This window comes from Streptopelia decaocto (genome assembly GCF_964273445.1).
Source record: "Streptopelia decaocto genome assembly, chromosome: 7".
Classification (NCBI taxonomy): domain Eukaryota; kingdom Metazoa; phylum Chordata; class Aves; order Columbiformes; family Columbidae; genus Streptopelia; species Streptopelia decaocto.
In genome coordinates this window covers 39378260-39390710 of record NC_138661.1, presented here as the reverse complement: position 1 = coordinate 39390710, position 12451 = coordinate 39378260, and the positions used below count along the sequence as shown (strand labels likewise).

Here is a 12451-nt window from a genome sequence, read left to right as displayed (position 1 = left end):
CTCATTTTAAAACTTCTCTGCAACAATAAACAACAATCAATGAGAATTCAAGAAATCAATGCTCCTGCAAAGGAGAAAAAGATGTATTACACTCAAGTTGAACTGAAATGAGCAGTACTTAAACACAGGCTTTGTCTGCCTATAGTGCACAAAAATCCTGGGAGCAATTTGTGCTGTAATAACATCTGTTTACTCTAGAGAATAATTTAATTTATCATGGAAGATAGAGTTGCTTTTAACTTAACTGTGCAGCCATTTCATGAAGGTGGAAAACCACGGCAGCAAGATGAGAGAGCGGACTGCAATGAACACAAATAGATCCAATGCTACTGTGAAATTTGCCCAAGAGTCTGCGATAACTCATTACAGCCTTCCTATTAAATTAACAGGATGCATGGAAGACTTAGTTTGGTAGGCTATGATTTGTTGTATCATAAGCAGGTAAGTGCATATGAAGAAACTAATGTTCAAAACAGGTCTGTACACCAGAGAAAAAATGTGGGAGAACCAAGTGCATGCTAAGGAAGTGTCTATGTCACCAATGCATTTTCTGTAATGAAAACAGGTATGTTTGGTAACTACTGTAAAAACAATGTAAAACAAAAAAGCAATTACCACAAATAGGACCAAAAATATCTAAGTTCTCTAACCTGAATGAATCTCCATTTCTACTTCAAAGCATAAACTTTTTCTATTGGAATACTGCTGGAACTTCATCAAAGTTTCCCCAGATTCATTAGCACTGCTGCCTGTTCGTGAACTTCACTGCCAACATGTCATATATAGCACTTGTAGTAAAATCTATACTTAAACATTGGCCACCACTTTCCATATAAGATCCTGCATCCAGCCACTTGAAAATTCCACATATTACCAACTTAAGATTAAACACTTCATGTTAGATGACTTTTTTTTGCAGCTGCTTGCTTTTATTTCAGCAAATAATTTCAAACTGTTCTTGAATGCAGCTGAAACAAATATTTGTTTTGTTTATTAATGCCCACAATAATTTGTAGGAACCTTATATGCTCAGTGTGCCTTGGAATGAAGATAGACAAGGAAGGATTTGAGAGTGTACCATAATAATGTCAAGGAATATTCTGCTTGCCATCCAAAACTGATTATGCCTGAGCTTTTTCAAAAATAAATTTCACACAAACTCAGCACAGCCTTGTTTGAATCAGGCATCTGAATTCTTCAAATGTTCTATCTGTCATGAGGCATAATTCAATCCAAAGCTGCAACAGCCTGAATTCCTCTTCTCTCACTTCTTCAGAACACTTTCAGGTTTCATTGGGGTGCAAAGAAAAGAAACTGAAAGCAAAGAAAATCTCAGTCGCATTGTACTACGTTCAGCGGGCACCGAAACTGCAAGAAGTTAGTCTAACTGGAAATGAAGCACTACGAGATTGATCCAGAAAGGACACCAGAGAGGAAAGACAAAAGAAAAGATTCAGAGTAGAATAAGCATAGGTTTAACAGAAACACAAAAGGGTCCAAACAGGTGGTTCAACATACTGGTAGCCACCTGCACATACTTCAGTGAAATGCTGGAATAAAACCATGGATTCCCAAGTTTTATAATTTCTCCTTTCATAAAAGATCCAAAACAAAAGCATCTTTTCACACTGAAGTCATATGAAACTCCAACGCATTCCTCCGTCTTGGTACAATATACTGGGATTGACTAAGACTCTAACATTGGGTAGCTTCATGGTTTGATAAAATTCTCATTTCCTCTTTACTTCTTGACCTGAGTTCACAAAATCAAGCAGTCCTCCTCACCATAAGAACCTCTTTTCAACTTCTTGTCTGAACTTCAGTCAAATGAATACTATGTATATTTACAAGAAGATTTATGCTATCAAACTGATGACAATTTATTCTTGTAATTGCCTTTTAGTTTCAACTCCCTTGTCAGTCTAAGTTGCATTTTGTCAAAGAACTACAAAATACCTTTCTTCTCAACCAGTCTTGAAGCTACCTTGATTTGGAATGTATATGCTAGCCACTGGTGCTGGCCAATGAGTTCTGGAGGGAAATACAATCCCACCATAAACTTTTCTGCTTTCAACAGTATCCATATAAGTCTCTTTCAACTTCTTGAGTTGAACAAACAGATTTATGGCCACCAAAATTCCTTAATGTTGGGGAAAATACAAAGCTGCCAAAGGACTAAAACCTGAGGCTAGAATTTGAAAAACTTGTCTTCTGATTCTTTTAGAACACATTGTGGAAATTCAAGGACTTGGGGATCATATGCAAAATCTCAGTGAGACTGGATACAGAAAATTAGGCTTATCATAAAAATCTAATAAACAACCTTAACTAAGGAACAGGTTCTTACCAATAGAGTACAATGTTTTTTGCAGAACATGCTTTTACACTGTTCCAGGTTATTTGCAGTATCTGCTGAAGAAATCTAATGAAGTTTAGAAGAAGAATAGCTTTAAGGAGAAGCACATAGCACATTTAATGAAAATATTAATAAATTTTATTAGTAAGCAAGGCCAACAGTATGGTTGCTATCTATACAAGAGCCATTTCTGATTATTAAGTACAAATAAAACTACTCTTTTTCTTCCCCTCACTGCCACTTACTAATATGGATTACACCATCAGAAAATTCTGAACAGATTAAATAGAAGAATTACTTCTGTTACATTGTAGAGCACTGCAATGAAAAACAAAAGGCAGGAGCTGAGTTGTTACGAAAGAAAAAAAGAATAGCAGAAATATTAAATTTTCTGTTGTTATCACCTATTTTTTCTGAAAATACTACCATTGGGTATGTGTGTGTGTATAAATATATCTATCTATCTATAAATTAAAGAATCTGAGGAATTGTTTTCTCTTTGAAATTACATGTCAGGCAGAAAAATATTATAAGCAGCCAAACATACAGAACACAACAAGAACACTAGAAATTAAAAAAAAATTAAAACTACTTAAAATGTTTTGCTCACCTTTCCAACAGCAGCAACCACTCTGTTGGTCTCCCCTGCTCTTTGCTTTCATTGCAGTGTCCAGCATTATGGCTGAAGGAATAGAGTACAGCAGAACCCCGCTAATTTACCTTACTAATTCACACACCTCACAATATGCACACAAAAATTGGCCACTTTCCCAGTTCTTAGGCAAAATAAAATTGAAAATCCTGTAGAGATAGCTTCTACCACTCAAATTGCATCACATTAATAAATATGCTACACAATGTTGACTAGTACATTATTCAGTATTACCATCAGAATGAAAACTAAACTAGTTTAATAAAGAAAATATGTTTCTTTAAAACATCACCATGTACCGTGGCACTGACTTGCTCATTTTCAACCTTTGAACTTAATGAAAGGACTGCCCATCAGTGAATGAGGGAGGCTCTACTGTACTTAAAATTGTAATGTCCTCATTGATATGTTTTAATCTATAATATTTTCAGACTGCATCACATAGGAATACAGCAACTACACTTAACTATCTCAAGCTATATATTATAGTTAGTGTCCTATCACTGTTTTAATTATTCAAACTTTATCTTTCAGAAGGTTATATATTCAGTTTAGTGTTTGACTTTTTTGTCCTATATAGATTGTTTTTAAATGCAATATATAAAACCAAGTGAAATGCAGCTCTGCTGTATTACTCTGATATTTTGCTGTATTACTCTGATATTTAATAAAAAGCTATTTGTTGCTTGATTTTCCAAACCAAAAAATAGATCATCCAAAAAAAGAAAAAAAAAAAAAAAAATCAATCACAGAACATGGCATCACACACATGGCATTTCTGATCCAGGATTATGTTCATCAAGTTTAGATCAGTTACCTCAATGCAACTCCCATACGTCTCCAGAAAAACAAAAGACAGCATACTACCACATTCAATTTATCAAATTGACAACTAAAAAAAATCTTACTGGTCTGACATCCCCACATGAGTTGGTAAATTGCCGCGCCAAGCCAAAATCCAGCATAAAACACTTCCTACAGGTGCTAGGAAAACGTCCCATTGCGAAGTTAGACTAGGAAGAAAAACAAATACAGACAGATATATAGATCTAGATATACACACACACACATTTCAATATGTGCACATATTAATGCAGTAGGACAATAACAGAAAATGCACTTTCTACTTCTCTATCATTCCTTCCGTATTTTCAGTTCTACTAAACTCCCATTAAATTTGAAGAAAAAGTTGTTAGGAAAAATCAGACATCCAACTTAACATACCTGAATAGTAGCCTACATGGTCCAAAGGGATTGTCATCTTACTTCATCACTCAGAATATATTAACTTTTAGCAAGAATTTTCCAATCATGTCACCCACTCACATATTTTGATTTGGACATTTCAAAAAACTACCAATCTAGGGGCTAACAAATTCATCTAAACAAATACATTGATGTCACAAATGCAGAACACAGAACAAAAGATGCAAACTGCCTTTACCTTTTAATGGGAGGGGGAAGAACCAGACTTTAAAACAAACAAAAAGAGCTGAAAAGTCAGTGAAGACTTATGAAGGTAATTCATTCTGAAAAGCTGCAGTAAATTTTCTTATTTGCCTCCATGGTTTAACATTCCATGTTAGCCCTTTAAAGAAAAATTCTTCAACACTGGTAGCTTATGTTTGAACATGTTGGCTGAATCAGTTCAAGTCTCTCACCATCAAATCCCCTTAAAATGGATTATGTGATATAAAAAAAGACAAAGCTGAAAACAACGTACATGAAATGGAATTGGAACTACACAGCCAAGCAAGCTGGATGCTTAGCGCAGTTAACTCCAGAAAAACTACTCTTCCATTTTTCCATTAAATGGAATGGCAGTACTGTTCTAAATAAATCTGAAATTCACAGTTGCTTCAATGTCAAAGGTTGAGGGTAAAAACCAGTCGAAATCATGAACTGAAATGAGTGTGATCAGCATTATTTCAAAATGGAACAGAACTTCAGCATCGCCTAATTCATCATGAGGCAAACAATCAACCAATGATTTCAAGATTTCAGCTCAGCACAAAGCTTGCTTTTAGTATAATCTATCTAGAAGATACATAATAAGATAAAAAGGACTTGTATTTTCAAGCCAGGAAAACTGCATGCTAGAAAACAACTAAAAACAGAAAAAATAATAACAAAAGCATGATGCTATCAGGAAGGCACTGTCCTCATGACACTTTGACAACACTCATTTTATTAGAATTGCACAACAAAATAATTGAATAGTTTCCTCTTACGGTCTGTCTTCTCTTGTTTGCTGTAAATATATTAAATACCAAAAAATTGCTATTGAAGAGCTTATAAATACAACCTACAGTCTATATCTTTTCTCTTAGATTTATTATGTGAAGATTAATCGCCATTAGTCAAATTCATTGTATCATATCTCATGGCAAATACTTTCAATTGCATGATGCTACACATTACAGTTGGAAGTTTTAACTACAGACAATTGCAAGGAGGCCTAAGTAACTGAAGGCAATACTGACAAAGATCAAAGTTATTGGTACTACTATCCAACATCAACTAATAGAAAACATCTGCCCTGTCTGATGAACGTTCAGTTTTCTGTCCCTTCTCCTTCTTTCGTTTTAACATCTGGTATAGAACCTATTCTTACTTATGCAGCCATCTAGTGAGCACATATTACTTGCCTGTTTTGATTTAATGGGCATACTTACTGGTTTTATGTCCCTGTGCAAGAATCCCACAGAATGAATACTTTCAATAGATTCCAAAATCTGCTTCCCAAGCCGCAGAGTGGTACTAATGGTGAATGTTCCTCGAGACTGGCTTCGACGCAGGTCTGCCAAATTCCGACCCTGATCAAATTAAACGGACGTTTTCATAAAAAATAGTAATACCAAGATTGACAGATAGCATAGTCTTCCTGCATTTTCTTTCATGGTTCATGGTTAACCATGGATACTCTCATTACCTATTAATATTTTCATATTCAAAGATAACACCTCTCACCTAAATGTAGTAAGTATATGTCCCCAAGTATCACTAACATCAAATTTCGAATCTATTTTGGAAAATATGAATCTCGGTATCTTTCAATTCCTAAATAACATGGACCAAACTAACCTCTATCAGAACACTAGTACATATGCTATTAATGTTGTATCTGTGTATCTGAAAAAAGGCCACTGAGAAAGCACTCTATGACTTCTTTACATTCACCCCTTTAACGAAAAGCATGAAAGCTATTTAATTATATAGCATATCTTAGATTACTTAACCAAATATATGAAAAAATACACCATGCAGGAGATGCATCCCCATTACATCACAGAACTGTTGGTCTATCAAAATAACAGATGACCAACAGTCTGAACTAGAACACACTTCTTTTTCCAGTATTCATATCCACCAAGATGATAAGGGACAATAATCCCACTATTTTAGGTGGTAATCACCCATTTTATCCTTTTTCACAGGTACAAGTCTCTAACTGAAGGGAATTAAGTGTCATCTTCTGCTTGCAAAGGGTATTTTTCCACTTTCATCAAAAAAGCCAACAAATGCACAGACTAATGTATTATATTTTAAACTATCTTCAAGTGAAAACTCCAAGGGAATGTGAATTATCTCAGAAGACATCACAGTTCACTCTTTCAATAGTCAGGTCTTTGGGAGGATGCAAGCTTGCCCCTTTCTGAGAGAATTATGGAAAGGGTATCAATGGATAGGATATAATGGATATGCTCATTTCAGGTTTATTCACTACCATGTGTTTGTGATCTTTGGGGTTTTTTTTAATTTGTCATCCTCTAAAATTTTACTGTTATTTTCATATATGCTTGGCTAATCAACCAAAACACACAAGCAAACTTGGAGCTCTGTTTGATACACTGACCTGCAACTGCATGACCACATAGTTAAATCTGTCATTCCTTCCACATCCAATGAATCTACAGACATGATCTTTTCCTGGGAGAAAAAGAAACAAATTAGCCAATATTAATGAAATTCTGTGGTTTATTCCTTTAAATACCTAGCAAATTACTGAAAGAGATAGTTATATTTCTTTAGAGATCTTCAATAAACTAAGCCTCCCACCCCCACAGCTCAACAGCTGTAAAATCGACATCAGTTCTACACCCAATTAAATAAAAGTTTTCTCCCACAAAATATGCAGCCCTACCACAGCTATCACTCTTCTCCATAAGAACACATTCATGACAACATGCCTAAATGTCCACAAATTTGAGCCATTTTGGATTGGGAAAAGGTTATTTTCTTGCAAAGCTGATGGCTTGTTATAGACAATATTCCTAGCCACCATTCCTCTTTTTCTAGAAACTGTAGCGACAAAACAAAACAGTACTAGTTACATGCAGGTCATGCTTTGTATCAAAAAATTGTAGAAAATCTAATTCAACTAATCCAATGTATGGACATCTTTTTCTAGAATATGATCTTTGCTGTTTAGGTACAAAAGACAAATTCAGCTCAGGTACACTGAAACAGAGATAAAAGAATTGTGCTAGTTAAAAAAAAAAAAAAAAAAAAAAAAAAAGGAAAAAGAAAAAATAACATTTAAAAGAAACATCCCATACCAAAACCAACCAAATCACAGTTTGGTTTAGGTCAATTTTCTTTAAAGCCTCCTCTTGTTCTAGGAGAAAACTGGAAAAGAAGAGGGCTGGTTCAAAATAATCTCCTTACTATCCTGCAGTTGTAAGTCAAAGCATAAGATTCCCCAGGTGAACAGAGAAAAAGACAAGGCAAAGACTGCAGTAAGGCAACAGAAGGAGAATGCAACCTCATTGTTAGTTTGGAGTCTGTGTTCATCGACATGGAGAGATGCTGGGACCCCTTGTGACCCTACTCTAGAACAGAAGAGGGAACTGTATGGTTTAAGTCCCTCAGGCTATGTACCTTCATTCTGACACCATGGAAACTACAGCCAAGAGGAAGCTGATGGTCGCAAGTGGCCTCCAAAGCTGTGGAAAATTTGTGTCACCTAAGCTTTCTTTCGTGAATTTCTTTATTGTTAGGATTACCAGAATGTCATAAATACAAAAGGACTTTTTGTTACTGCTGCACTTACAGCTCCATCAAAACCCTAAAACTTGGCCCTACAGCTTCTGAATATTCTCACTTCACTTGACAGAGAGTAGTTGCCTGTATATTGCTTCCTCAGGAAGCTCCCTTCCACATATAATTAAAACAGATAAGCCCATATAAACAAAGAAAATGGTACAGGATTCATCATAATAATTTATTTTAAAAGAATTATTTTAAAAGAAATCTCTACAACTTCAGCGAATACGTAAATGCTAAGCTGTGGGTACCACTGCTTTTCCTTCATTTTTCCTTCCACCCATTTGTTGAAGTAAGACAGGCTATATTACAGACAGTATAATTTTATGAAGAAAAAGGATTTGCAGCAAATTTGTCAAGATGAAATTTTGTATATTCATTGCTGCAGTTTCCAGTTAATGAAGTCTCATCTCAAATATTTATTATTCATTTTACAGCCCCTGTGGGTATGCTGAAGGAACATCTTCAGAGAACAATATATTAGTCAGATTTCATCTGACAAATTCAGTAAATGTCCAAAACTCAGTTTGGTCAGAGAAACTCCATTTCAACTCCAGCAGCAACTCCAGTTCTGTGGTAAATTCTCTGTAAACCAGCTTTTATGAAAATCTGAAGAAATGGGAAAGGACAGAAGTAGTACCTGTACAACTTATTCAAATTAGCATGATCCTCCACCACTCTAGTGTGGCTGTATGTACCTACTGCACCTTTGTAGTTCCTCTTCCCTCAGCGAGAAAACAGAATTTTCTCATACCCATGAGCCACATGGCTCAGGAGCAGGGGGAGAAGACGACTGCAATAGGCTGCAGTGAACAACGGTGCCCTTGAAAAGCTTCCTGGGGAGGACACAAAGCCTACATGCCATTCCCCAGGCTGCAGTGTATCACTACAGCTCGCTTTTCAGCCTACACCAGACACCACACATCCCTAAATTACACGAGAGAGCTGTAAATGATGAGGGAGAAGACTGTAAGGTTGTGTGAGACAGAAACCAACCGAGTGAGTCTCACTGAGTGAGATGTGATAAATCTGTCTTATCCCATCTGACTGTGGGAGCAGATGGCTTAACAACATGATTAAACAAAACAACCATCTGTTGCAGCAGATTTTTTTTTTTTTAAAACAGAGCTTAAAGAGTTAAACAGTATTCTGACAACAATAATTAGGAGACAGTATCATTGGCAGGGAAAAAAAAAGAAATCAAAGATGCAATTGATGACTAAGCTGTAATAAATGGCTGTACCAGCGAGCATACTCCCTCATAATTAAGAGAGAAATCATACAGCTACTCACATATTTAAGCATGTTTTGATAGATCAGACACTTAAAAGAGCTTCTTCAAAGATTTTTGTTGTTCACTGTACTGCGTACCTACAAAGTTATGACTCATTTAACCCCCACAACAAACGACCACACTGCTTTAACTTTCAAGTTTCTGAAAGCAAAGATAATAAAAAACAGTACATCCCTGCACTTCTGCCAACAGCTATTCTCATTTCAGTTTCATGGTTTCTGTGAAATAAGAGTCTAATAAGATTCTAATTCAGAAACACTCAAAAGCATGTTTATAACCTTAAGAATGTGCCTAGCCCTAGAAAAGACTGGAAAAGTTGTTTTGCTGGATAGAGACATGTTACACGTTTATTTAATTCTTTCCTTAGCGCTTTCTTCATAATTTTCCCAGAAGTTACACATGACTATAAACATTTTTTTTTAATCACATCCACACATCAATCAAATTCTGAATGGCACTGTCAGTTCACTGTCTTTAATTTCATACTATTCATAGATCAAACTTTCCAAATATTTGCAAGAAAAAGAATTTTCATGACAATTACATTCCTTCCTCTCTGATTTATGTCCAAAGTAATTAGAACACCTTGAAAGTAAGAGAACATAAGCCCTTTGAGAAAAGGATTATAAGGAAAGTAATTATATATATACAGATATATATACACAAACACACACCAAAAAGGGACAGAAGAACAAGATGAAAGTTGGTCTCAAAGGACATATGATATTAGAAGGCTGTTACAAAAATATCCTAAAAAAACTGTTTACAATTTTGCCTGCTCTGCATCAAAAAAAAAAACAAAACCAAAATCTTGCCCAATATAAGAAAAACTTCTATGTGGTAAACGAAGCGCTTAATAAAACATATTATTCAAGAAGCAATGATATATTTGTTTTCTACTCCCCATTTTTGTCCATTTTTCTTGATTTTCTCTGTTTCAAATTTTTAGCTCTTGTGTGCTGAAAACTTGCAAAGGTAGAAAAATTATTGGAAATGACTCCTGGGAGACAAGATTTTATGTAGAAGATAAAATGGTCTTTACCATAATCTTACTTAATAAATGTCCTTTAAGTATAGATAAAAAAATATGCATCTAAAAATAAAGTTATGTATATGTGCAAACTATAAATCTCCATATATGCAAAAGGTTCACCCTTGATCTGTCTCTTACTGCAGTCACCTTCCCGATCATAGAATCACAGACCAGTTTGGGTTGGAAGGGACCTTTAAAGGTCATCTAGTCCATCCCCCTTGCAATGAGTATCTACAATGTTCCCTGTCTAAAACCAGAGCAATTACACTGTAATGTGGAACTTGCACAGCAATGACTAAAGGTCACCTCTAGTGTTACTATCGTGGAATCACCAACTTTTTTTTTTTTTTTTTAAACTATGCAGGAAAATAAAAAGAGATTAAAAATTAAGGAATAATATTTAGGCTGTTTTCTCACACTGAAGCTTGTCAAAAGAGCTCCTTCTAAGGATCAAAATCAGGGTTTCAGTGATACAAAAACTTCTATTTATTATTTTCTCAGAGAAATAATATTGCAAAAATAAATAACTGAAAGATCCTTATTTGCTTTATATATTATTCGGATTATTTGCCCTCAGTGGATCTGTTGTTCAGGTGTTTCATTATTTTGTTATTTTAATCTAGACAGCATTCCCACGATTCAGTACACCAAGGACTTTTCTGCAGGAAGACCTGGGTTGCTAAAGGAACTGAACTCCCAAAGGAAAACGGATAAGAAAATTATAATTTCTGTACGGCTCTACAGGAATTAGTCACAAATCCATTTCTTATTATTTCAGCAAACATTTTTAGTTTTCAAAAATATTTTAAAAGGTAAAAAAGTTTTTATTAAGAAAAAAAGCATTTCTGTAACAACACAAAATTCCCTATACTTAAAGTCCCAGTAGAAAGTTACAAGGCACTTCAGTTATGCAGTCATATATGAAGCTATGGTTTTACAAATACATTTGCATTGCAGTGCTACCAAATTCCAATATTTTGTTTCAGTTATTATAATTTTCCTTATTACTTCAGCTACACCATTTATAGACTCTGGTTTTTGTTAAAAATAGAATCAAGCTCAAGTGTGCAGAAAAAAAAAAAAACCAACACCTTGAAAAATTAATTCTAAAAATGCGGGAGTTACACAAGATCATTTTTTTCAAGAACCATGACAAATGGTTTCTAAATTTATGATTGGTAACACTGAAATTTACTATTCCTCTCTGGACTAGAACCTCTAAAATTCAAAGAAAGCTAATATGCAGATCCTGAATCTCCTTGCTCAACTACATAATACTAGATGTTTTTGTGAAATTCTTCAAAAAGACATAAACATAGGAACAGTTTGTTAACATTGTAACATGTGACACATAGACCTCTTAAATCTATAGAGGCTGTCAAATTCCACTGCAATGTGACCTTTACAACAGATTAGGCAGTGCCATATGTTATGCAGATTTTGTTGTATTCAAACTAAGAGTTTAGAAAAAATTGGGCTGCTGACAGGGACAAATGAATTAGTCAGAATTTTTTAGATTCAAAATAATTTTTTTTAAAGAAAAAGGTCACCTTTTAAACCTTCTTTTTATAATTGTATGTTGTGAAAAACAATGAAGATAAGCCACTGGATATGTCTGTATTGATAGCTTTAGACGTTAAAGTATTTTTAAGTACAATCAAAAGTGACTATTCAAAGCTGTGATTCTAAACGGTCAAGGACCCAAACCCTAGAAGTATTTCATGACTCTACATGCCAATAAATTTTTTTCCACAAGTTACAGTACTTTAAAGTTGGTTGCGTGGAGTTTTTTGAAATCTACTTCCATTTCAACATTAGAATTGTTCTTGTCAATAGTTGTAAAGGCAAAGAAATATAAATATTCTTATCCTGGATGCTATGTGAAGCACATGAAAATACCCAATGTAAGATAGTACAGAAAAAAAAAGATATCATCTTAGAAGTGGAAATCAAAAGCTAACAACAACAACAACAAAGTCTGGAGAAAAAACAGTGAGGAGAAGACACCGATCCGGAATAAACTACAGTTGAACATAGGTTTTACAGCAATTTAACTTCTTTGTTGTTCTT

At 34.7% G+C, this 12451-nt stretch overlaps 1 protein-coding gene across 1 annotated transcript in view; it reads right to left on the bottom strand.

Annotated features, from left to right (window-relative positions):
* TTBK2 (tau tubulin kinase 2) overlaps nt 1-12451 on the bottom strand; it is a 105366-nt gene that overhangs the window by 59905 nt on the left and 33010 nt on the right. Inside the window, exons 4-6 of the mRNA XM_082058875.1 lie at nt 6865-6938; nt 5684-5824; nt 3917-4021 (exon numbers count right to left, since the gene is read on the bottom strand). Coding sequence (XP_081915001.1) covers nt 3917-4021; nt 5684-5824; nt 6865-6938 — 320 coding nt within the window. The remainder of the gene's footprint in view (nt 1-3916; nt 4022-5683; nt 5825-6864; nt 6939-12451) is intronic.